This window comes from Salmo salar, chromosome 06 (genome assembly GCF_965601325.2).
Source record: "Salmo salar chromosome 06, fSalSal1, whole genome shotgun sequence".
NCBI classification, from domain to species: Eukaryota; Metazoa; Chordata; class Actinopteri; order Salmoniformes; family Salmonidae; genus Salmo; species Salmo salar.
Window position 1 is genome coordinate 40,415,413 of NC_138296.1, and position 24,615 is coordinate 40,440,027.

The 24,615-nt window shown below is 45.4% G+C and overlaps 1 protein-coding gene across 7 annotated transcripts in view; it reads right to left on the reverse strand.

The window, feature by feature from the left end:
* Positions 1-19: 19 nt before the first annotated feature.
* LOC106607212 (sphingosine 1-phosphate receptor 2) overlaps positions 20-24,615 on the reverse strand; it is a 32,103-nt gene continuing 7,507 nt past the window's right edge. Inside the window, exons 2-4 of one of the 7 annotated variants that reach the window (XM_045720480.2) lie at positions 18,605-18,770; positions 13,198-13,262; positions 20-3,665 (exon numbers count right to left, since the gene is read on the reverse strand). In XM_045720480.2, coding sequence (XP_045576436.1) covers positions 2,379-3,500 — 1,122 coding nt within the window. In that variant the 5' untranslated portion in view covers positions 3,501-3,665; positions 13,198-13,262; positions 18,605-18,770 and the 3' untranslated portion in view covers positions 20-2,378. Of the gene's footprint in view, positions 3,666-13,197; positions 13,263-15,719; positions 16,447-18,604; positions 18,771-24,615 lie in introns of those variants that run through there. The other 6 variants (XM_014203936.3, XM_045720481.2, XM_014203939.3 and 3 more) reach the window with 6 other exon arrangements.

Here is a 24,615-nt window from a genome sequence, read left to right on the forward strand (position 1 = left end):
ACACACACAAAACATTGGATTCTTTAGATTTCATTTATTTTATAAAAAGGAATGCATTTAAAAAAACAATTATGTACCACTATTAGTGTTTAAGATGTACCGGTTTGACACAGGCATCATGCTACTGGACACACAAGACATTCCATACATGAACACAGTTCTTACATACATACTGTACATACTTACATAGTCATTCATATATTTATACAAATCATACAGGGTTAGGCAACACATGAATGAAGTGATAGGTATGTTTGCGCTGTCTTTTAAGAAACCCCGGGAGAGAGCAGGCAGTCAGGCAATATGGAATCTGCCAAAGTGCTTTCACTATTCCTACTGGTCTGGCCTAGCCTGGAATCTACATTTATATTCTCAGTTTATTGTGAAACAGAGCATATCAGTTTGGATTCCAGGCTAGGGCTCGCTGTCTAACTAGCAGGCTGCAAAAACCTGCATGATGAGGACCAGAAGCGTGGCCAAGTGAGAGTGAGTGTGTGTCTGTACAAAGGCAGATGAGGTTCTTCCTGAACAACAGGAACCGCTTTTTGAAACACAGGACTTCCTGTCGTTAGACGAAGTAGAGTTTATTTAGGCACCTAAGACAATAAAGAGGACGACCTCTCGTGTGAAGGGAATGGAGACCTGTGCTCCCCGTTAAACTGGATCTTCTCTCCTTTATGGAGGGGGAGAGGGATAATTGGGATTAGGGAAGATGAGACGTGTCTACTCTGGACTAATCCCATGTCTTCCAGTGTTGAACAGGACACTGTACTATTTTTCAACCATTCTACCTGGACTGGCTTGGTGGTGATATTCCTGTTATTTGTTGTGGTCTGTTTTTAAGACTTCACAGTGAGATTGACCTACCCTGTTTAATCCCACTCTCTGCACCTCAATGATCAATAATACTGTCAAAAATAGAGCGGTCTCGCTCCAAACACTTCATACTTACATTCAGGCCCATTCCCCTGGAGCAAGGCCCAATAATAACAGAAAGCACACTGCCACTGCGTTGCTACAACATCGTTAAGACAACAGTCCTGTTGGGTATGGGCTTCTGGGCAGCTGTCATTGAGTGAAATTTATCAGTGCCAACTCACTTCAGGAAATGCGTTGTCTGATTGGGCCTTCCTCTTAGGAAACGTTAGTTACAAAAGACAACAGTAGAGCGAGAGGGACAGATTTGCGAGAGGGACAGATTTGAGAGAGAGGAGAGGAGAGGAGAGGAGAGGAGAGGAGAGGAGAGGAGAGGAGAGGAGAGGAGAGGAGAGGAGAGGAGAGGAGAGGAGAGGAGAGGAGAGGAGAGGAGAGGAGAGGAGAGGAGAGGAGAGGAGAGGAGAGGAGAGGAGAGAGAGAGAGAGAGAGAGAGAGAGAGAGAGAGAGAGAGAGAGAGAGAGAGAGAGAGAGAGAGAGAGAGAGAGAGAGAGAGAGAGTTAATGAACAAGCTGAACTTACTGGAGTACACCAATACACATTAGTTCTTACAAAGGCGTTAGAATGTCATGCAATATACGTAAGCAGAGTACTTTTGTTTTTGCAGTTAATCAAAGGGATCTATGCATGTTAATATATGAGGATATATAGCCCTGGTTTAGAGGGGTAATTGTAAGGGTTTTGGCCTGCATGGAGTGCAGTACTGAGTGAGGACAAGTCACTGCCTGGGTGCCTCACGTCTCTCTATATGATGAGTACTGTATGAATCCATACATATATAATTCACTCAGGGAAACTTCTGTGGTTTAACCTTTCAAGAGGGTGACAGCCATAAACAATCACATGTCTACAAAGTGCAATATGTGAAAGCTTTCCATTATCAGGGCGCAGTAAAACACTCCAACAACTCAGCATCACGATTATGTATTATGTATATGGTGTCTGTGGATTTGGCTTTCCATAAGAGTCTGCATACATGTAAAACATGCAGAACATGAATTCATGTATCGTTATAATCAAGACTCCCTCAACAAAGATTGTGACTCCACTCTGTGAAAGTCCCTAAGAAAATGTTTAAAACATTGTTTAAAAAAAAAGAAAAGGCTCAGCTATGATTGTGAATTAATTGAATAATAGTGAATTCACTCGAGGATGATTGTGTTATCACGCTCTTGTGGCGAATCGGTTGAATGCTGATTGTGAATTCACACAGGTATGATTGTAATGAGAGTCAACGATGTTGTGACATCTCTCCAGACAAACAGACAGACGGTCGTCTGTGTGGCAGGTCTGGAGTGGGGATGGGGGGTTCACAGGTGTGCTTTCCTCTTTAAGTCTCTTCACCTGCACACAGCCCCATCACACACACTATCCCTCTCACACACCCAGTCTAACAGACACGCGCACACATTCAGAAACACACACTGTGTGATTATTGCATCGGGTCAGACACAGGTGGTGCACTCTGCCTGCATGATGGGCGTGGTCTGGTGTTCGTGTTTGTTGGTGCAGTGCTCCATAGAGCTGGAGCTCTTGAGGGGCACCAGGCATCGGTCGGTGGGGCGCCCGCTGGTCAGCAGTCCCCAGCAGCACAGCACGCGCAGGAACTCTTTTCTCATGTCCTTACTGCGTAGCGTGTAGATCAGCGGGTTGAGTGCCGAGTTGAGCGTGGCGATGCCGAAGAAGATGTCTGCCTTGGAGAGGACGGGGCAGTCCAGCCTGCGGCAGGAGGTGTCCAGGAGGAGGACGGTGAAGGCGGGCAGCCAGCACACGATGAAGACGCCCAGCACAATGGTGACCGTCTTCAGCAGGGCGTAGGCCGGAGAGTTGGTGGCCTCCTGGTGGCTAGAGCGCACGATCAGGTAGATGCGCACGTAAAGGATGCCGATAGAGAGCAGGATGATGCTGAAGATGGTGACCACGAACAGGATGTACTTCTTGGAATAGAGGGGCAGCAAGGCCGAGCACTCAGGCAGGTTGTTGATGCAGTTCCAGCCGATGATGGGCAGGCCCCCCAGGAGGATGGAGGTGACCCAGCACGTCCCGATCAGCAGGAACATACGACACGTCCTGTTAGAACCGTACACCCTGACCTTGGTGATGGCGATGTAGCGCTCGATGGCGATGGCCAGCAGGCTGAAGACGGAGGCGGCCAGCGCTATAAAGGCTGTGCCCTCCCGGATGAACCACTGCACCGGCACCAACTCAAAGGTCCTTGGCCCTGATAGGAAGATGTTGGCGATGTAGGCTGAGCCGGCCAGCAGGTCGGAGAAGGCTAGGTTCCCGATGAAGAAGAACATGGCGGTGTGGAACTTCTTGTTGCGGAACACGGCAATGAGCAGCAGCAAGTTCTCCAGAATGATGATGCTGCAGATGATGACGAAGACGATGTTGAGGGAGCTGAGATGGGCCTTCCCGTTGGTGCGCTCCTCCAGCTCCTCCCAGGTCATGTCCTTGGCAAACACATAGTAGGCATGGATCAGGGTCTGGTTATAGTACTGGGAATACTTGCTCTTCATTGCAACAACGGGGTGGCAGAGCACGGTGGCTTTTCGGCAAAGAGTCATTCACACACTGGTATGGTGACGGTAGAGCTGGTCTGGGCCGATGGTCATTCTCTCAAGAGGAGACGTCTGGGAGACGGGGATGACGCAGGGCAGGCAGGCTGAGGGGAGGGACTGTGCCCGTCCCAGAATCACGTCTCAGTTGCCCAGGAAGCCTGGTTGGGTCACCTGCAGAGAAACAGAGAGACATGGTCAGGATTACCAACAGGGCATATAATAGTGTGCATCGTGTGATTTTAACCAATTATGAGAAGGCAATGCCTACTAATTGGTTGATGATATCATTGGAAACACCTTTTTTACTACAAAACATAGAAAAGCATAATTTCCGCATATGTTGACGTTGGGGTGGTGCTGGAGATGATGAATATAAAGTAGAATTATTTATTTTTTAAATATCCCTTAAAATAGACATTTTAAAGGGGGAAAAAGGTTGATTCAAGTGTCGACTCATCTAGGGGAGACAAAGTAATGAGTTGGTCTGTGTTACAGTGAAATAGTTTATTAAGGTCAGACTTGCTTAAGACACAAATCAGAGCAGTTGTGTGTGTGATGTGTGTGTGACTGATTCTTACTGCCATAGGGCCTGCTTTGGCCTGTGGACCTGGGGTGATCAGACATTTCTTAGGGTTCAAAAATAGATCCAATCTGGACAGATCTGGCGTCTGCCTTTAGGCACAACTCTCCCCTGAGCATTACACAGAAAGGACAGTGTGTGACCACATGTGCAAATCCTGCAAATACACTGTGTACTTTGTCCCTTTGCTACATCTCCAGCTAAACACCCACACAGGCAGACAGTTGCTGCTTTTGTCTGTGCAACAGGATTGGAATGGCAGTAAGGAGATAGTGTATTAGTGTTGAGCTTTGAGAGACTCAAGGGCAAGGTTTACGTCATCATAATAACCTACCATGAAGAGTTACACTCTTTGACCAATCTGGAACTGTAATTCCTAGGGAAATCAGTACGAGGACACATAGGAAACAGATATTTTTCTTCCAGAACAGTAGCCTAGACAGAGATCACCTGTAGACTGTAGCCTCAGAACCTAATGGTCCATCAGGCTAGAACAGACAGCAGCCAGGTCTGTCCGTCTACCGAGGATTCCTCTCACCATTTCTAAGCACTTTGCTGTCAACACTCTGCTCCGTCACACCATTGTTGTCGGACTGAGAAACATTTAACTCCATTGAACTCCCTCTAACTCCAGCATAGCAGCATAGATCGTGGATCAGCCAGACTAGGGCCAGGGGCAGGCCTCAATGTGAAGTCCCCCAAACCGTGGAGGGCATTTCACAACCCTACCAATAAGTAAACAACAGAAAGATGGGGACTTTCCAGACTTGTGGGAAGTATATGATTAACCAATCTAAAGTGAAATGAAAACTCTATTCCCATGGTCATTGGTTAAGATAGTTGTAAAAGCCACAGTTGGGTCATAACATTTTAATTAGCAGATGTGTGTTACTGGTTTTCAGATCCACTCTATCCTTAAACATTTACATTCAATAATGAATTCAAATTAAGCCGTTCATTTGAATGGTACAGTTTAAATAATTACTTTCAAACAAATTGATAAGGGAATTACATGTTTAAAGGTAATGATTAAAATATTCCACCCTGAAACGTAACTATTAGTGATTATTAGTTTATATAGCATGTATAATGAATGATTAAAGTACTAAACATAAGTACAATAAGGTTTGGTAGAGACAGGTGAGGGATAGAAATGTGTGTGTGTGTGTCCAAGAAAATACCAATAACAATTCAACTGTGTTTGACCCGACCTGGCTAGAACTCTGAGAAACTTATGATAGGACAGGGAGTCATTTTCAAGGTTCCTATAATCTCGGGGGAATGGAACTGACAGCGCTGGGTAGTGATAAACAGTGGTGAGAACTCTGGGGAGGGATACAACCCACCTACTGTTTGTGTGTATGTATGTATGTGCGTAGGATATCTACTGTTTGTGTGGAGGTATGTGCGTAAATAGAGAGTGAGTTATAAAATGGATGTCTTTGTATTATGGACTTCAGAACGTTCTCGTGAATAAACTGTACAGACCTTTTGCAGAAGCTGAGTCTTTGACTAATTATTATTAAACCCAGGGTCTTACAAACCTCGGGGATTGGTCAAAGCTTATTGATTGTTAGTTATTATCATTGGGATTCAAAATTCTCTTGACACAAATGCATGCAAATAACACACTTGTCCATAAAGAAAGATTGGAATCAGTAGTCAGAAGTCAAAACAGTGGTGAAAGCAAAAGGAGGGTCTGTTAAAACAAAAATAAAAGCTGTCCAGCAGTAAAGAGTTTCTGGAAAGCTGATTAGAATCTGAGCTGTTCTCTTAAATACGTCGACGGTAACGAGATGCCTCTGGAGAACAGCTCATAGTAACCTGATCCTGATGCTTTCACTGCACGCCTCCTCTCTACAGCCTGAACTGCTGCTGCCTGCTTCATTTCTCTATTCTAAATGGTTTTACTGCTGGTTTGGGTAGCTAGCTAGGTAGTCTAACTGTCGTCCTGTCTACTGGGCTGTGACAAACCTCAGTGAGGGTGGAGAGCGGGGCTGGGCTGGGGAGAGTGGAATGAGCGGCGTGCCCATGTGGAATGGCATCTGGACACAAAGGCAGGAATCTGAGACATCGCTGTGACGCACACAAAAACCTCATGCACTCACACACTGATACCAGCACACACAGACCCCCACATATAAGCCGTCATGGAAGGCTTCAACGTCATGTGCCAGTCCATGCACCGTACACAGGAATGAAATGTACTGAACATAGCCCTATACACACTTTCACAAAACACACACACACCTAAGAGTATATACTCAACACACAGAGAGCTGAGGAGAGCAGCACACGAGTCCAGCTGCGCACACACACATAGGTTGAACACACACAAAGCTGCTCTTGGCTACCAATAATAACCAGCATGCTCTGCTGTTTCCTCAAGCAGGAACAAAAGAACAATAGTCTCCTTCAGTGTGGAGGAGCTCTGCCTTTCAGCCTGAATAACACAGCCACACCAAGCCATGCTGGAGTCACTCCCTCCCTGGTCAGACTACTCCCAATAGGGCTACTGCAACTGTATTAGCCGTTGGATGTGTGCTGATGTATGCCCATTTTATGCTGGGGTCAAATCCAATGTCCCCTCTGTGGAACAATACAGTTGATTCAATTCAATTAATATATTCCTATTTCCTTTCCAGAATCACAGCATCAGGTCTCCGCCCGTCCCCCGGTTTCCTGTGTCCATAAGTAGAGAGAAATCAGGGCTTGAGGCTGAGTGGCTCTGCCAGCCGCACCAGTGTAATTACATCAGGTTACATTACTACTGCAGACGGTAATGATGTTGTTATTGGAGGAGTCAATATAAACCAGCTCTCTAAAAACTGCTGAGATTGAACAGAGCAAGAGGAGATGATGTGATGTTTTGGAAGCAGCTTTTTCCTTCCTCTCAGCTCATCTTTCAGTTAGTTCTCTTCAGTCAGATTTGTAAAGGAGAGTTACCCGACTGTTTTCCGAATTTGCTCGTAGACAGCAGCTCAAGGTCCCGTCAGACTGTGCGTCACCGTGGAGACCTTGGCGTGCCACATGACATCTCTGTGATCAGGGGATTTGACAGCGTGTGAAACCTGATGGGCTGGTTTACTTGCAGTGCTGTTGTCTCGCCCTTGATCTGCCCTGCCCTGTGCCACACAGGCCCAGACGTCTCCACGGCAACTAGCTGACAGACAGGACATGAGAGCAGCAGACTTCCTGCTCCACTGCTCTGTAGTCCCGAACCTCATACGGCACGAGACAAAGCTGTGCACTGTGTTGACCCCTCATACATCACACATCACTGTCATATCCCAGCTGCTGTAGCCATAACAGATAAACACATGCGCAGCACCAAGACTAAAACACACCTGCCACGATTCCTTCCTTCAACAACAGGACGTGATGAGAGTGACTGAGATGATCGATTACACAGAGGTAGGCCTAGATCCAATGAGAGAACAGGTCTGTGTGCTATGAGAGATTCATGTGGCTCCACTGGCAGGTTTTACTCTGGTGCAAGAACCTAAAGCCTCAGGTTTCTGTATTTCCATGGCTGAAGGCCCTACTCTAACCCACATTAGTGTTCAATGGTCTACTGCAGGACCAGGGGTCTTGGTCAAACAGTACAGGCTGGAGAATGGTGTCGCCATTGTGAGTGTGTAAAAAGAGAGAGAGAGAGATGGATGGATGGATGGATGGATGGAAAGAGAGTGAGAGGAAATAAGAGATAAAAGGCAGCAGCGAGAGACAGGAAGACAAGCACCAGACATACATTTCTCAGGTGTCAGAGATACAGGAAATCAAAAAACGCTTTAGGGAGCACATTTGCATCAAGAGAGGAGCCGAAGACGCATCACGAAACGTGTATGCTCATGCTGCATAGCCTAGATATAGGGTCATTATCAAAGCTATGTAAACTCAGCAAAAAAAGAAACGTCCCTTTTTCAGGACCCTGTCTTTCAAAGATAATTCGTAAAAATCCAAATAACTTCACAGATCTTCATTGTAAAGGGTTTAAACACTGTTTCCCATGCTTCAAATCAAATCCAAGTTTATTTGTCACGTGCACCGAATACAAAAGGTGTAGACCTTGCAGTGAAATGCTTACTTACAGGCTCTAACCAATAGTGCAAAAAAGGTATTAGGTGAACAATAGGTAAGTAAAGAAATAAAACAACAGTAAAAAGAAAGTGAAAAATAACAGTAGCGAGGCTATAGAAGTTGCGAGGCTACATACAGACATCGGTTAGTCAGGCTGATTGAGGTAGTATGTACATATAGATATGGTTAAAGTGACTATGCATATATGATGAACAGAGAGTAGAGGTAGCGTAAAAGAGGGGTTGGCGGGTGGGACACAATGCAGATAGCCCGGTTAGCCAATGTGCGGGAGCACTGGTTGGTCGGCCCAATTGAGGTAGTATGTACATGAATGTATAATTAAAGTGACTATGCATACATGATAAACAGAGAGTAGCAGCAGCTTAAAAATAGGGGTTCAGGAGTCTTATGGCTTGGGGTTAAAAACTGTTGAGAAGCCTTTTTGTCCTAGACTTGGCACTCTGGTACCGCTTGCCATGCGGTAGTAGAGAGAACAGTCTATGACTGGGGTGGCTGGGATCTTTGACAATTTTTAGGGCCTTCCTCTGACACTGCCTGGTGTAGAGGTCCTGGATGGCAGGCAGCTTAGCCCCAGTGATGTACTGGGCCGTACGCACTACCCTCTGTAGTGCCTTGCGGTCAGAGGCCGAGCAATTGCCATACCAGGCAGTGATGCAACCAGTCAGGATGCTCTCGATGTTGCAGCTGTAGAACCTTTTGAGGATCACAGGACCCATGCCAAATCTTTTTAGTTTCCTGAGGGGGAATAGGCTTTGTCGTGCCCTCTTCACAACTGTCTTGGTGTGTTTGGACCATTCTAGTTTGTTGTTGATGTGGACACCAAGGAACTTGAAGCTCTCAACCTGCTCCACTACAGCCCCGTCGATGAGAATGGGGGCGTGCTCGGTCCTCCTTTTCCTGTAGTCCACAATCATCTCCTTAGTCTTGGTTATGTTGAGGGATAGGTTGTTATTCTGGCACCACCCGGCCAGGTCTCTGACCTCCTACCTATAGGCTGTCTCGTCGTTGTCGGTGATCAGGCCTACCACTGTTGTGTCGTCTGCAAACTTAATGATGGTGTTGGAGTCATGCCTGGCCATGCAGTCGTGAGTGAACAGGGAGTACAGGAGGGGACTGAGCACACACCCCTGGGGAGCTCCAGTGTTGAGGATCAGCATGGCAGATGTATTGCTAGCTACCCTCACCACCTGGGGGCGGCCCGTCAGGAAATCCAGGATCCAGTTACAGAGGGAGGTGTTTAGTCCCAGGATGCTTAGCTTAGTGATGAGCTTTGAGGGTACTATGGTGTTGAGCGCTGAGCTGCAGTGAATGAATAGCATTCTCACATAAGTGTTCCTTTTGTCCAGGTGGGAAAGGGCAGTGTGGAGTGCAATAGAGATTGCATCATCTGTGGATCTGTTTGGGCGGTATGCAAATTGGAGTGGGTTTAGGGTTTCTGGGATAATGGTGTTGATGTGAGCCATTAACAGCCTTTCAAAGCACTTCATGGCTACGGACGTGAGTGCTAAGGATCTGTAGTCATTTAGGCAGGTTGCCTTTGTGTTCTTGGGCACAGGGACTATGGTGGTCTGCTTGAAACATGTTGGTATTACAGACTCAATTAGGGACATGTTGAAAATGTCAGTGAAGACACCTGCCAGTTAGTCAGCACATGTCTGGAGCACACGTCCTGGTAATCCGTCTGGCCCCGCAGCCTTGTGTATGTTGACCTGTTTAAAGGTCTTACTCACGTCAGCTATGGAGAGCGTGATCACACAGTTGTCCGGAACAGCTGATGCTCTCATGCATGCCTCAGTGTTGCTTGCCTCGAAGCGAGCATAGAAGTGATTTAGCTCGTCTGGTAGGCTCGTGTCACTGGGCAGCTCGCGGCTGTGCTTCCCTTTGTAGTCTGTAATAGTTTGCAAGCCTTGCCACATAAGATGAGCGTCGGAGCCGGTGTAGTATGATTCAATCTTATCCCTGTATTGACGCTTTGCCTGTTTTATGGTTCGTCGCAGGGCATAGCAGGATTTATTGTAAGCTCGCGGGTTAGAGTCCCGCACCTTGAAAGCGGCAGCTCTACCCTTTAGCTCAGAGCGAATGTTGCCTGTAATCCATGGCTTCTGGTTGGGGGTATAGACGTACAGTGACTGTGGGGACGACGTCCTCGATACACTTATTGTTAAAGCCAGTGACTGATGTGGTGTACTCCTCAATGCCATCGGAAGAATCCCGGAACATGTTCCAGTCTGTGATAGCAAAACAGTCCTGTAGTTTTTTATAGACCGAGTCACTGGTGCTTCCTGCTTTAATTTTAGCTTGTAAGCAGGAATCAGGAGGATAGAGTTTTAGTCGGATTTACCAAATGGAGGGCGAGGGAGAGCTTTGTACGCGTCTCTGTGTGTGGAGTACAGGTGATCTAGAATTTTTTTCCCTCTGGTTGCACATTTAACATTTGGTAGAACTGATTTCAGTTTCCCTGCAGTAAAGTCTCTGGCCACTAGGAGTGCCGCCTCTGGGTGAGTGGTTTCCCGTTTGCTTATTTCCTTATACAGCTGACTGAATGCGGTCTTAGTGCCATCATCTGTCTGTGGTGGTAAATGAACAGCCACGAAAAGTATAGCGGAAAACTCTCTAGGCAAGTAGTGTGGCCTGCAATTTATCACAATATACTCTACTTCAGGCGTGCAAAATCTAGAGACTTCCTTAGATTTCGTGCACCAGCTGTTTACAAATATGCATAGACCCCTCCCCTTACCGGAGTGTACTGTTCTATCTTGCCGGTGCAGCGTATATCCCGCTAGCTGAATATCCATGTCGTCATTCAGCCACGATTCCGTGAAACATAGGATATTACAGTTTTTGATGTCCAGTTGGTAGGATATTCGTAATCGTACCTCGTCTAATTTATTGTCCAATGATTGCATGTTGGCGAGTAGTATTGACGATAACGGCAGCTTTCCCCCTCGCCTTCTGCGGGTCCTCACGAGGCATCCGGCTCTTTGTCCTCTGTACCTGCATCGCTTCCTCTTGCAAATAGCGGGGATAGCGGCCCTGTCGGGTGCTTGGAGAATGTCCTGTGCGTCCTGCTTGTTTTAGAAAAAAATCTTTGTCTAATCTGACGCGAGTGATCGCTATCTAGAAGCTCTTTTTTTCCATAAGATACGGTGGCAGAAACATTATGTACAAAGTAAGTTACAAATAACGCGAAAAAACACATAATAGCACAATTGGTTGGGCACCCGTAAAACTGCTACCATTTCTTCCGGCGCCATTTTGAGAATTACTCAATGAACCATAAACAATTAATGAACATGCACCTGTGGAACGGTCGTTAACACACTAACAGCTTAGGCAATTAAGGCCACAGTTACAAAAGGGTATGACACTAAAGAGGCCTTTCTACTGAAAAACACCAAAAGGAAGATGCCCAGGGTCGCTGCTCATCTGTGTGAACGTGCCTTGGGCATGCTGCAAGGAGGCATGAGGACTGCAGATGTGGCTAGGGCAATAAATTGCAATGTCCGTACTGTGAGACGCCTAAGACAGCGCTACAGGGAGACAAGACGGACAGCTGATTGTCCTCGCAGTGGCAGACCACGTGTAACAACTGCACAGGATTGGTACATCCAAACATCACACCTGCGGGACAGGTACAGGATGGCAACAACAACTTCCCGAGTTACACTAGGAACGCACAATCCCTCCATCAGTGCTCAGACTGTCCGCAATCGGCTGAGAGAGGCTGGACTGAGGGCTTGTAGGCCTGTTGTAAGGCAGGTCCTCACCAGACATCACCGGCAACAACGTCGCCTATGGGCATAAACCCACCGTCGCTGGATCAGACAGGACTGGCAAAAAGTGCTCTTCACTGACTTTGTCAGTTGCCTACCAGGGGTGATGGTCGGATTCGCGTTTATTGTTGAAGGAATGAGCATTACACCAAGGCCTATACTCTGGAGCGGGATCGATTTGGAGGTGGAGGGTCCGTCATGGTCTGGGGAGGTGTGTCACAGCATCATCGGACTGAGCTTGTTGTCATTGCAGGCAATCTCAATGCTGTGCGTTACAGGGAAGACATCCTCCTCCCTCATGTGGTACCCTTCCTGCAGGCTCATCCTGACATGATCCTCCAGCATGACAATGCCACCAGCCATACTGCTTGTTCTGTGCATGATTTCCTGCAAGACAGGAATGCTAGTGTTCTGCCATGGCCAGCGAAGAGCCTGGATCTCAATCCCATTGAGCACGTCTTGGACCTGTTGGATCAGAGGGTGAGGGCTAGGGCCATTCCCCCCAGAAATGTCCGGAAACTTTCAGGTGCCTTGGTGGGAGAGTGGGGTAACATCTCACAGCAAGAACTGGCAAATCTGGTGCAGTCCATGAGGAGGAGATGCACTGCAGTACTTAATGCAGCTGGTTGCCACACCAGATACTGACTGTTACTTTTGATTTTGATCCCCCCCCCCCCCCCCCCCCTTTGTTCAGGGACACATTATTCCATGTCTGTGGAACTTGTTCAGTGTATGTCTCAGTTGTTGAATCTTGTGTTCATACAAATATTTACACGTTAAGTTTGCTGAAAATATACGCAGTTGACAGTGAGGACGTTTCTTTTTTTCCTGAGTTTAGTTTGTCACCATGTAGCCCATCTTGTTTGTCTCCAACACCAAGGTTGTTTTACATCCACAAATGATCAGAACTAAAAACAACCAGATAATCTGTTTTACATAATCAAAGCTGCTCCAAGTTTATCAAGCAATGTGTATTTATTACGATATTCAAATGAACCATGCTGAATATTCAGGAGGCTAAATAGTAAAGATCTTCTGAAACCTTATCCTCTGGTTCCTCTGGCTCGACTGGTACATACAGCCTGGTAACACTGTGCAACAAAGTGGGACTTGAAAGGGGGTTGTAGTAGATGGGACTTAGAAAAATAAATGTTCTCTTTCATTAACCATATAATTTTTGGGAAGCCCAATTGATTCTGAGTTCAGGCATATACATTTTAAATGTGAAAACTATTTCTAAGATGCGTACTTTCAGATTTTCCAAACTCACCGGCGTTGCTTGCACTTTGAAGTCCACAATGTAGGGGGGAGGTTCTAAGGGTTATCCAAATGATGATGATGGACGGGAGAGAGAGAGAGAGAGAGATCAGCCAATTATTACTGATCAGCCAATTAAAACCAGTGCTTGTTTCAAGACCCGTTCTGAGGCGCTGTAAAACCAGACGGTTCGACAGAGAGCCGGCTGGTGGACAAAATTATCCGGTTCCTAACACCACACTGAGACAAAGCCCCCCCCCCCCGCACTGTGGTCATGTGACCAACTGATAGCTCCCTGCTCTCACAAAAGCCCCAGGTGGTGTTTTCCCTTTCCCAGCAACACCTGATAAGCCCCAATTAGCAGTGTGTCTGTGTGCCTGCTGCCCCCCTCCCAAATAGCTGTTCCATTACCCACCTGCTGTCACTGCAGCACTCACAGCTACCCAGCTCCACTTTCTCCTGCTGCAGGGGAAACCAGTCAACCTAGACATCAGTGTTTGAGATACCTCAGACACAACATCGTCTTGTATAACTGCACTCAGTCACATGGACACACGGAGACGTACATACATATACAGTACCCTGAGTGTTCAAAACATTAGGAACACTAAAATTGAGTTGCACCCCCCTTTGTCCCCAGAACTTCCTCAGTTCGTCGGGTCATGGACTACAAGGTGTCGAAAGCGTTCCACATGGATGCCGACACATGTTGACTAACTTGTTTTAACTGGGCCCTCACCGTTTCACCGTTTCCTGCGCCAATGAGCTTGGAACAGACACAGCTGTATTTGCACAACGGAGAAGTGTTCAGGTAGCCTATTTCATGGGATCAGCCAGTGGCGGTTCTAGCTTGTATGGCTCCCAGGGCGAACCCCCCCTTTAGAAAGAAAAACAACAACTATTCTGCACTAACTGTCATTTTTATTCGGACATTTGGAACAACACAAATAAATAATAACATTTAAAACTATATAAACATAAAAATATATACAAAAATAAGACTCATAAATATCAAAAAGATGTAATAAAGACAAATAGAAACACGCGTTGATTTGGCACTCGAGCATTAATACATTACCCAAGTCACATAATGAAACAATGAATGCGCACAAATTAACGGGAAACAGAGAGTGTATTCTGGAGAGGGGACGCGCCTATAGTGCGTTTTTGACACAAACCCATTCCCTTCTTGTGTAGACATTTTTAATTAGGGATGTCATTTATGAAAATACTAGGCTGTAGTGTGTAGAGCACAACTCAAATTATTTTAGATCGGCCTACAAGAGAAAATGCATGTGAAACATTAACACTAGAACTCCCAAGGCCGGAAACCTGACTGTTTTCAGTTTTGTAATTTCAATATAAACCTTACACCTGACTCTTCCAAAACATATGTGTATTTTACAGTCTAGCAGTACTCTCAGACAAATGTCATAAAAGACAAAAACTTTGAGCATCTCATCCTAAAAGCACCATGACGGTCAAAATGACCATATCATATTTAACAGTAGACTAGCCAGGCCTTGAGGAGCACCAATAGCCACCAGTCTAATAAATCCATTTAACTAGAAAAGCCTGGCCTCATAGAACCCCCCTTCGTGCCAATGTCATTTAGTTGTGTTTATGAAGGTGTTCAGTAACAGAATACAAAACGTAAATATTTGAAAGAACATAACATTTTTCATTAGTTTATGTTCCTGTAGGCTAGATGTAAAAACCCAAAACTAAAAACACAGAATGGACCTCTGTAAGATGATATGGAAGAAGTGCTATTTGGTAAGCTCCTTGTTTCTTTGTTCATGAAAATACCCATCCCCATGCTGCCAAATGCATCTTGCTGTGTTGCGTTAATAATAATAATTATTATAGGTGTAGTTTCAATAAAGTTTAGGTTTAGTTTGGACGGGCCTGGTGGGCAGGCAACTTGTCTTCCAGTCAGAAAATACACTATCATCTGTTATTAGTATTTACAGTCTACGCGCTTCTGGATCAAGAAATACATTTTCTGACTGTTGCATTTGGTGTCCTGATGTTTCTTATGACATATTTTAACATAATAAATGCATTCATTTAGCAATTAATTCTTTATTATGGAATATTTAAACAATTGAAATATCAAATGGTCAGAATGACGGTCATGGCCTTTCTAGTAGTTATGGAATTCCGGCACGCTGAGTGTTAACGTTCACTGCCTGTGAAGTCAAAGACATTCTGCTTGCATGCGCAGTAATACAGCTGCATTTTTTTATTCTTTCGGATCCATTTGGGTCGGATACAGACCTGACCCAATTTGGATCCGATTCTCTGACATATTTCGGGTCACATCTGGTCCACCTCGGATCCGAATCAGAGGGGGTATTGATTTTGCAAAAAAATGTCAGATGTGAATTTCACAAATCCAATTTGATTTGGATCTAAATTTCCAGATCTGAGATGACCTCTACTTCACACTACCCCTCTATCACATTAAAGCTGTTGTATTAGCATCAAAGCACCAGACAGATGCAATCTTACCTCTGTGGTAGAGTAATTTCTCTCCTCCTCCTAGCTAATCTCTCTCAGGCTTTTAGAGCAGCCAGAGGGTTATGGGTTATCATCATAGTCCCACGCTGGGTAGGACCTCTCTCTGCTGTGATTGGCTGCCTTGTTGGGTTCCATTTTTGGACCGTCTAATGGTGTTGTGAGCATACTCGTTGAGAGCTCTGCTAGCTGTCAGGAGGATTGTTCCATTCTGCACTCCCTCCCCTTAACGCCTCCTCCCCCACACCGGTCCCTGACCACAGGTTCTCACCCTTGACGCCAAGTGCCAACAGTGTCTCTGCGGTATCAACACAAATGCAGTGAGATGGAGCATTAAAGATGTCGGTGCAGGAAGGAAGAGAGATTTATATCTCAGCAGGACTGTGAAACAACGCAGTGTATAAAGTCAAGAAGCAATGGGGCTTGTAAACATACAAGATAAAAGACGTACAACATACAGTGCATTCGGAAAGTATTCAGACTCCTTGACTTTTTCCACATTTTGTCACGTTACAGCCTTATTCTAAAATGGACTAAATAAAAACAATTCCTCAGCAAAAACAGAAATACCTGATTTACATAAGTATTCAGACCCTTTGCTATGAGACTCGAAATTGAGCTCAGGTGCATCCTGTTTCCATTGATCATCCTTGAGATGTTTCTACAACTTGATTGGAGTCCACCTGTGGTAAATTCAACTGATTGGACATGATTTGGAAAGGCATGTCAGAGAAAAAAACCAAGCCATGAGGTCGAAGGAATTGTCCGTAGAGCTACGAGACAGGATTGTGTCGAGGCACTGCAGAGATGGATAATCATCTCTGCAGCACTCCACTAATTCAGGCCTTTATGGTAGAGTAACCAGATGGAAGCCACTCCTCACATGTCAGCCCGCTTGGAGTTTGCCAAAAGGCATATAAAGACTCTCAGACCATGAGAAACAAGATTCTCTGATCTGATGAAACCAAGATTAAACTATTTGGCCTGAATGCCAAGCGTTACGTTTGGTGGAAACCTGGCACCATCCCTACGGCATGGTGGTGGTGGCATCATGCTGTGGGGATGTTTTTCAGCAGCAGGCACTGTGAGACTAATCAGGATCGAGGCAAAGCACAGAGAGCTCCTTGAAAACCTGCTCCAGTGGGCTCAGGACCTCAGACTGGGGCGACGGTTCACCTTCCAACAGGACAACGACTCTAAGCACACAGATAAGACAACGCAGGAGTGGCTTCGGGACAAGTCTCTGAATGTCCTTGAGTGAACCAGCCAGAGTCCGTACCTGAACCCGATCAAACATCTCTGGAGAGACCTGAAAATAGCTGTGCAGCGATGCTCCCCATCCAACCTGACAGCGCTTGAGAGGATCTGCAGAGAAGAATGGGAGAAACTCCCCAAATACAGGTGTGCCAAGCGTCATACCCAAGAAGACTCGAGGCTGTAATCGCTGCCAAGGGTGCTTCAACAAAGTACTGAGTAAAGGGTCTGAATACTTATTTGTGATTTCTGATTTTTAATCAATTAGCAAAAATGTCTAAAAACCTGTTTTTTCTTTGACATTTGGGTATTGTATGTAGACTGATGAGGGAAAAACTTTTTTTTATTTTTTTTTAGGTCAATTTTAGCTGTAACCTAACAACATTTGAAAGCTACTGTACATCCTACATAGAGTATCTACAGCAAGTATTGCCATGATGTGGTTTCTGTTGAACCCATTATAGATCTATAATAGATGCACACATAAACACACTATGGTATGGATCGATAAAACACAAAGCCTACAGCCGCAGAGACTTAAAACAACTCACTCAAAACCTCTTCCTGTCAGACAGACAAACGTTCGATTGGATAAGTGAGAGCTACGCTGAGGTCGGTTTATTTTCAGTTAGATAATTAAAAAATAAATCACAGTTAAAAAACAACAACATTAAATGCACTATGCATTATGTGGGTTGAATGCTGTAACAAAAAATAAAACTAACAAAAGTCCAATGATGGTAGTGACTGCCCATTACTGCTTATTCACATTACTTTATTCCAATATTTCAGTTGTTGTGTATATTACAATTTGTTTTAGGCCTATTTGATGACTACATTATTTCACTGTAAGTCATTATGTCATCTCTATAAAGCTGACAAAGTCACATATTTTAGTTGTTCTTCAAAAGTAAATAAGGCACATTTTATGACTGTTGAATACCAACTAACAAACTTCGATCATGTACACTACATGGCCAAAAGTATGTGGACACCTGCTCGTCGAACATCTCATTCCAAAATCATTGGCATTCATATGCATACAAACTATTTGCATACAAATCTGTAGATGCTCTACAGACGATCAGTAACACTTGCATATCGCCCTTTCCAGATCAGATGAAGGACCCCCCACCCCCGGTCTCTACTGTACCTCAGTCACAGCTCATCCTGCTTCACACACAGACACCCGCTACACTCTCTTCTATAGCTACAAGTCATTACATAGTGGAAACGGCCAGGGAAGGACAAGCCCTCCACAGCCCCAGCCAGCCAGTTAGCCACACACTGAGTTTAGCTTCACAGTCAGGCTGTAGTGGGACTGAATTTGCTGTTGATAGCAGGCGGTAGCAGTGTGTCTCTGCTCTCTCTCTCTCTCCACATCCCTGAGCCCCAGGGCTCTATCCATGACATGAAGTGATTTCACAGCCATCACTGCAGCATTGATCGCCCTCAGTCAGTTCCCAGAGCAAGGCAGAAGCAGAGTCAGAGCATTCAAGTTCACAGAACCAGCAGGACCAGGGGCAGAGGGGGCAGAAACACTATTTGGATAGTCTATCTGTAGATGCTCTACAGACAAACTAACTAACTACTAACCCTAGCTTTAACCCTAACCCTTATCTTACCCAGGGTAAGTCTTCAGGGCAACAGTCATGCAGTAGGTTGGTGGTATCAGTGATGATCTGTGAGTGAGAGAGCGATTGCAGTGGTTCTCCCCTGGACTTCTTCCTGTCTGGTGTGATCTCCTCTAGATGGCTCAGTGTTGACAGGCACTCAGCCATGCAGCCAGGGCTGAAACCCACACCAAGAGAAAAAAAAACACAAATAGCAACACTGAAACGACACACGTGTGCTAGCGGACCAGACACAGAGATACACACAGACACCTTCAAAATGGCAAAAGAACAATACCATCCCTCACACAGACACACCAGTATAATCTTATCTATATGCATACCACTTTGACACTGATATTCACAACTGTTTAGAGCTCAATTTCCTAAACAAAGGAAATGGCTATGGCGAAATCTCCACGAGCAGTCTCTGGACTTTGACAGTAGAGTGAGAGTGAATCACTTGGTCTGTCTGTGATTTGACCTTTGACATACAGTTCTGTAGCACTGGGCTTCGTGGAGCTGGCTACAGCGTGGGCTGACATTGTGGGGGAGTGAAACTCAGGCTCAAGAGAGAAGAGGCTCTGTCGTTGAGAGACTTGCACTGTTCATATGACCAGCAGGCAGCTAAATGGAAGAAAAAACAGAGGGGAGAAAGAGGGGGTGGTTTTGGGGGGGCGGGGGGCGGTGTGAGAGGAAGAGAGGCTGTTTCTGTGTCGCTCTGTGACTTGTATTGTAGAGAGGCCTGACGGACCAGAGATATGAGATGGAAGCCTGCAATATCTCAGTTTTAAGCTTTAAGAGGAATTCCACAGGGGAACTTTATGCACATTCGGAGAAAGATTAAAAAAAACATGCTGGAAAAATGTCATTGCTGCTTGCTTTGTGTAAACTTGCCAAACCATGACCCAGACATACACATTCACATTCCTCTGGCTCTTCACTGAGATGTATTGTTTAGATTAGTTATAGTGAAATATTAGTCCAGTAATGATCATTGAATGAATATTTACATTACTGCGTAGCTATAGTAGTACAGAGTCAGATAGGCATAATTAATACTGATGCAGAAATACATGTTGTTACATACTGTGACTAGACATCCACTTCTGTTTTTTTGTTACAGAATTCTAAAATTTGCAGAGATGCTGACTACTTCCCCGGAAAAGCACACGTTTTTTAGCTTCAAAGACAGAATGTGTCTTCCTCTCCCCCTTTGTCGTATGGTGTGGGGATTTCATCATTCTGGGATGCTTGTTAAAATCTTGCTGAAGCTGGCAGATTATTTAGGAAGTGTATTTTTTTTTTTTTTTAAACACTGAATGATGGGTAATCTTGTAATTAGGGATTAACCTTCCCCTCATCAGCAGATGACAGTTTGAGCACAGCCTCTTTTGGGGGTCTAATTTCTGTCTGCACAGTTCGGTCATGAAGCAATGTTTACTTTCACTGAGTCTCTCTCTCTCTCTCTCTCTCAGTGAAGAGGGTCATCGTGCAGCGGAGCCCCCCGGCAGCGATTGGTAACCCACATGATCGACAGCCCCCCCAATCTACCCGACGGGAGGGGCAAGGCATCAGAGGGGATGGCGCCTTTGAGGCAATTACTGTAATACATTCACCCTCAGACCATTCTGGTCAACCCCTGTCCCACGGGGCACACTGCCAAAATTATTCATATTCTTACGTCGCACAATTCTGCATATTTCTCTTTCATCCGGCGTCCTGATTTAAAGGGACCACATTTCCCTCTGTCCATGTTCCTCCTCCTCTGGTATACTTTACCCTTACCACAGAGATCAAAGCACAGGAGCACGAAGAGGTGATTAAAACCCCATCAGGAAGGACTGATTTCGAACACATCTGGAGCGGACATGTTCTTATAGCTCCGTATTAAGGCCTCATTACTCCATATTCTATTTAAAGGAACCACTCTCTGGTGTGAGGCTGTTCATGAGTCTCATCAGCAACACCATGCAGAAACGGTTTCAGTTGGACACCCCGAGCTGTCTTAACCCCACATCTTACCAACATCTTACCAACACTCATTTCCCATGAGCAGTTCGCAACAACCTGAGCAGTTCTACGTTGCTCAAGAGATCACAGTAACTAGGCTTCCATCCAATTGGCGACAGATTTTCATGCGAACAGTCGAACGTCAGCATAAAGAAAACATGTGAATTTTCAGACCAGTAGCGCGTTTCAACCAAATGGACTTGCTGCGGATAAAAATCAGTGCGATGACATTTGTATTTGGTACAAGCAAAAAAACATTCTAAAAAAAAAGTTCAATGGGTTTCCGTTACATTTTTCAACTGAACCGATAGTTTTGTCACGTAAAATGTTTAGTTAAATAGCAAATGTCCCTACTCTAGTCTTGGTCCGTGCACTCTAGCCAACATCTCACAGATACAGTGAGGGTTGGGTGGCCTACATCATGAGATTATGGATAAGAGCGAGAATATTTGTATTTGTCAAACGGCAGTCAAGCATCTATCATCGATCATGTCACCAGAACAAGACCCTCGATATTTATTGGAAAGGAGCATCAAGCTCACCTTGCACTTTCACCGCCCTGTGAAGTTCACCATAACTTATTCCATCTGTAGCCTAATAAACGAAATGGTTTCCCGAGTCGTAATGGGAGGACCACACACACACACCATATCATTGCGTGACTCAAGAGTTTACTTTGATATGAAGGTTATTATATCAATATTTGCGCATAAAAAAGGTGTTTCCACCGCATAATACATTTTACAGACACAAAAAGATCCCACCATGTCAAAAGGAACAAATGATCTGTCTGCATTTAAAAGAGTTGTACCTCCACTTTGTTTCCATCATAGCTGTCGTGATTTATTTTTATACAGTATGAACTTACTTGCATAAAAACTGTATGGAAACGTGGTTAGTGTCACAAAGGAAGTGTGGTGGGAAAAGCTAACAGCATGTTAATGTTCTCACGGCAATAAGACACGTACACACTAGTCACATTACTGGTAAACCACAGAGGCAAGGCTCGAAATATTTACACTCAGCAGGGAAGTCTGCTTGTCTCCATCCAGCTCTGAAACTGAAATGCATGCGAGCGCAAGGCTCTGTAGAGTTGGAGCAGGACAAGTCAGTCTTGAACCAGCATCCTGGCTCGCTCAGAACAGTGGGGGGGGGGGGGGGGGGGGGGGGGGGGGGGGCAAGGAGCTCTGTTCTGCTGTTGGACCTGAACATAACCGGTTGGTCTGGATCAGAACCCTTTAGTTTGGAACAATGTGTTCCATTATGGGTCAGATATGGAAATAACAGCTGAGCTCAAGGGAGGATGAGCTGTGCTAGTTTCAGGTTTCAGCAGTGCTGCTATTCTCACACATCTCTGTGTTGTTGTTTAACACAGTCAGGTACTCCTAAATGAATAGGCTTTGAATGCACATTCACATTTCCTTTGTCCCGGCTCCCTGCTCCTATTCTGACCTGATGCTAGGACTTGGACTCCAACCCTACTCCGGTTCTGTTCTACTGCCTGGCTAGGATACTGTGTGTAATGAGGGTTTGGGATCGCGCACAGCATCAGCATGCATGTGATCTTGTATGTGTGTGTATGCATCATGTTGATGAACGGAAGCACTATAGAAGCGGATTCCAAATGCTTTGAGGGATCTCTGTATGTGTGTGCAATATTAGTTGTGTTTGTGTGTGTGTGTGTGTGTGTGTGTGTGTGTGTGTACACAAATTGGTGGTGAGGGTGCAAGCAGTGACTGTGACAATACAAACTGCATGCTTGTTCCTCTGATGTTCCTGTGGTCTTTCTATGCATCAATAACAGCAGACTGTCACAGGACAGAGAGCTGGGAGGCCACAATAGAGGAGGGGGATGGTGCCAATGAAAGAGATGAGAAATGTATAAAAAATATGATATCATCTATAGGGGTGAACAGAGGGGGACAACGCACTTCTGATTGCTTTCAGCCTCTATTTAGACGCTGCATTGAAGCCTTCCATATTTTATTAACACCGACCTGTATTCAGAGCTTTGACGTCAGAAAAATACATGGTTGCCTAGTGAGAGAACACTCTTTGCAAACATTCAACAAAGTTTCAGACAGGATGACATTTTCTTAAAAATACTGACAAGAGCTAGCCAATGTGTCTCCTGAAAAACAACACGGGTATTTGGACATCCAGAGACCTCCCGAAGCACTGACATAAGAGCGCCAATCCCCCCTGAGACTGGACACGAACTGAAGTACTCATGTAACATACAGTTACAGTACATGGTAAAAGCAGACCACATACAGAGGCAGAGTGAGCTGTACGGAAACAACCCAGGAGGTTAAGTTTCAAGTCACATGCACAAGTACAGTGAAATGCCTTTCTTGCTAACTCAAAGCCCAACAATGCAATAATCAATCATTTATTACTAGAAGAAGAATAAATATGAAATACACAATAAAGTAAGTAAGTAAGCATACTATATACAGCAAATATTTAAAAAGTCTGTTTATATGTGCAGGGATACTGGCGTGATGGAGGGAGATATGTATAGGAATAAGGTGACTAGTTAACAGGATATAAGATAAACAGCTTGTATGTGAGTGGGTGTGCAGGTGTGTAGAGTCAGTATAATGTATGTGCATATTATGTGTGAGTGAGCGAATGATAGAGTGAGTGTTCATGTGTGTGTTGGAGTGACAGTGGGTATGAGTGTGTAGGGCCCTGTGAGTGTGCATAGACAGTGCAAATACAGAAATAAAAGGTAAATAAAGATACAAGTTAAACTCGGTCCACGTAGCTATTTTGTTAGCTATTTATCAGTCGTATTGCTTTGGCATAGAAGCTGCGCGGCAGCTGAGAAAATTGTCTATGGCTTCGGTGGTTGGGGTCTTTGATGATTTTCCGGGCCTTCTTTTTACACTGCCTAATATAGAGGTCCTGGATGGCAGGGAGCTCGGCCCCAGTGATGTACTAGGTTGTCCGCACAACCCTCTGTAGCGCCATGCGATCGAGGATGGTGCTATTGCTATACCAAGCGGTGATGCAGCCATTCAATATGCTCTCACCGGTACACCTGTAGAACGTTTTGAGGATGAGAGCCCATGCCAAATTTTCAACCTCCTGAGGGGGCAAAGGCGATGTTGCGCCTTCTTCACGGCTGTGCGTTTGGACCATTTTAAGTCTTTAGTGATTTGGACAACGAGGAACTTAAAGCTGTCTACCTGCTCCACTGCCGGCCTGTCGATGTGGATGGGGGCATGGTCGACCCCGCCCCGTTTCCTGTAGTCCACGATGAGCTCCTTGGTCTTGCTGACATTGAGGGAGAGGTTGTTGCTCAAGCACCACACTGTCAAGTCACTGACCTCCTCCCTGTAGGCTGACTCATCATCACCGGTCATTGGACCTACCACCATCGTGTCATCAGCGAACTGATAATGGTGTTGGAGTCATGCGTGACCGCACAGTCGTGGTTGAACCGGGGGGGGGCTAAGCATACACCCCTGTGGGGCCCCTGCGTGAAGGGTCAGCGTGATGGAGGTGATGTTGCCTGCCCTCACCACCTGGGGTAGGCCCATCAGAAAGTCCAGGATCCAGTTGCAGAGGGAGGTGTTCAGACCCAGAGTCCTAAGCTTGGTGACGAGTTTGTAGAGGATGATAGTGTTGAACGCTGAGCTGTAGTCAATGAACCGCATTCTCACATAGGTATTCCTCTTATGTAGGTGGGTGAGGGCAGTGTGGAGAGCAATTGAGATTGAGTCATCTATGGATCTGTTGGGGCAGGATGCCAATTGGAGTGGGTCTAGGATGGCTGGGATGGTAGAGTTAGTGTGTGCCATAACCAGCCTCTCAAATGATTCCAGAAGTGAGCTCTACAGGGCGGTAATCATTGTGGTATGAAGCATTAGAGTTCTTAGGAACAGGGATGGTTGTGGTCATCTTAAAACATGTGGGGAATTACAGACTGGGACAAGGAGAGGTTGAAAATTACTGTGAATATGCCTGCCATCTCTTCTGCGCATGCTCTGAGAATGGACCCT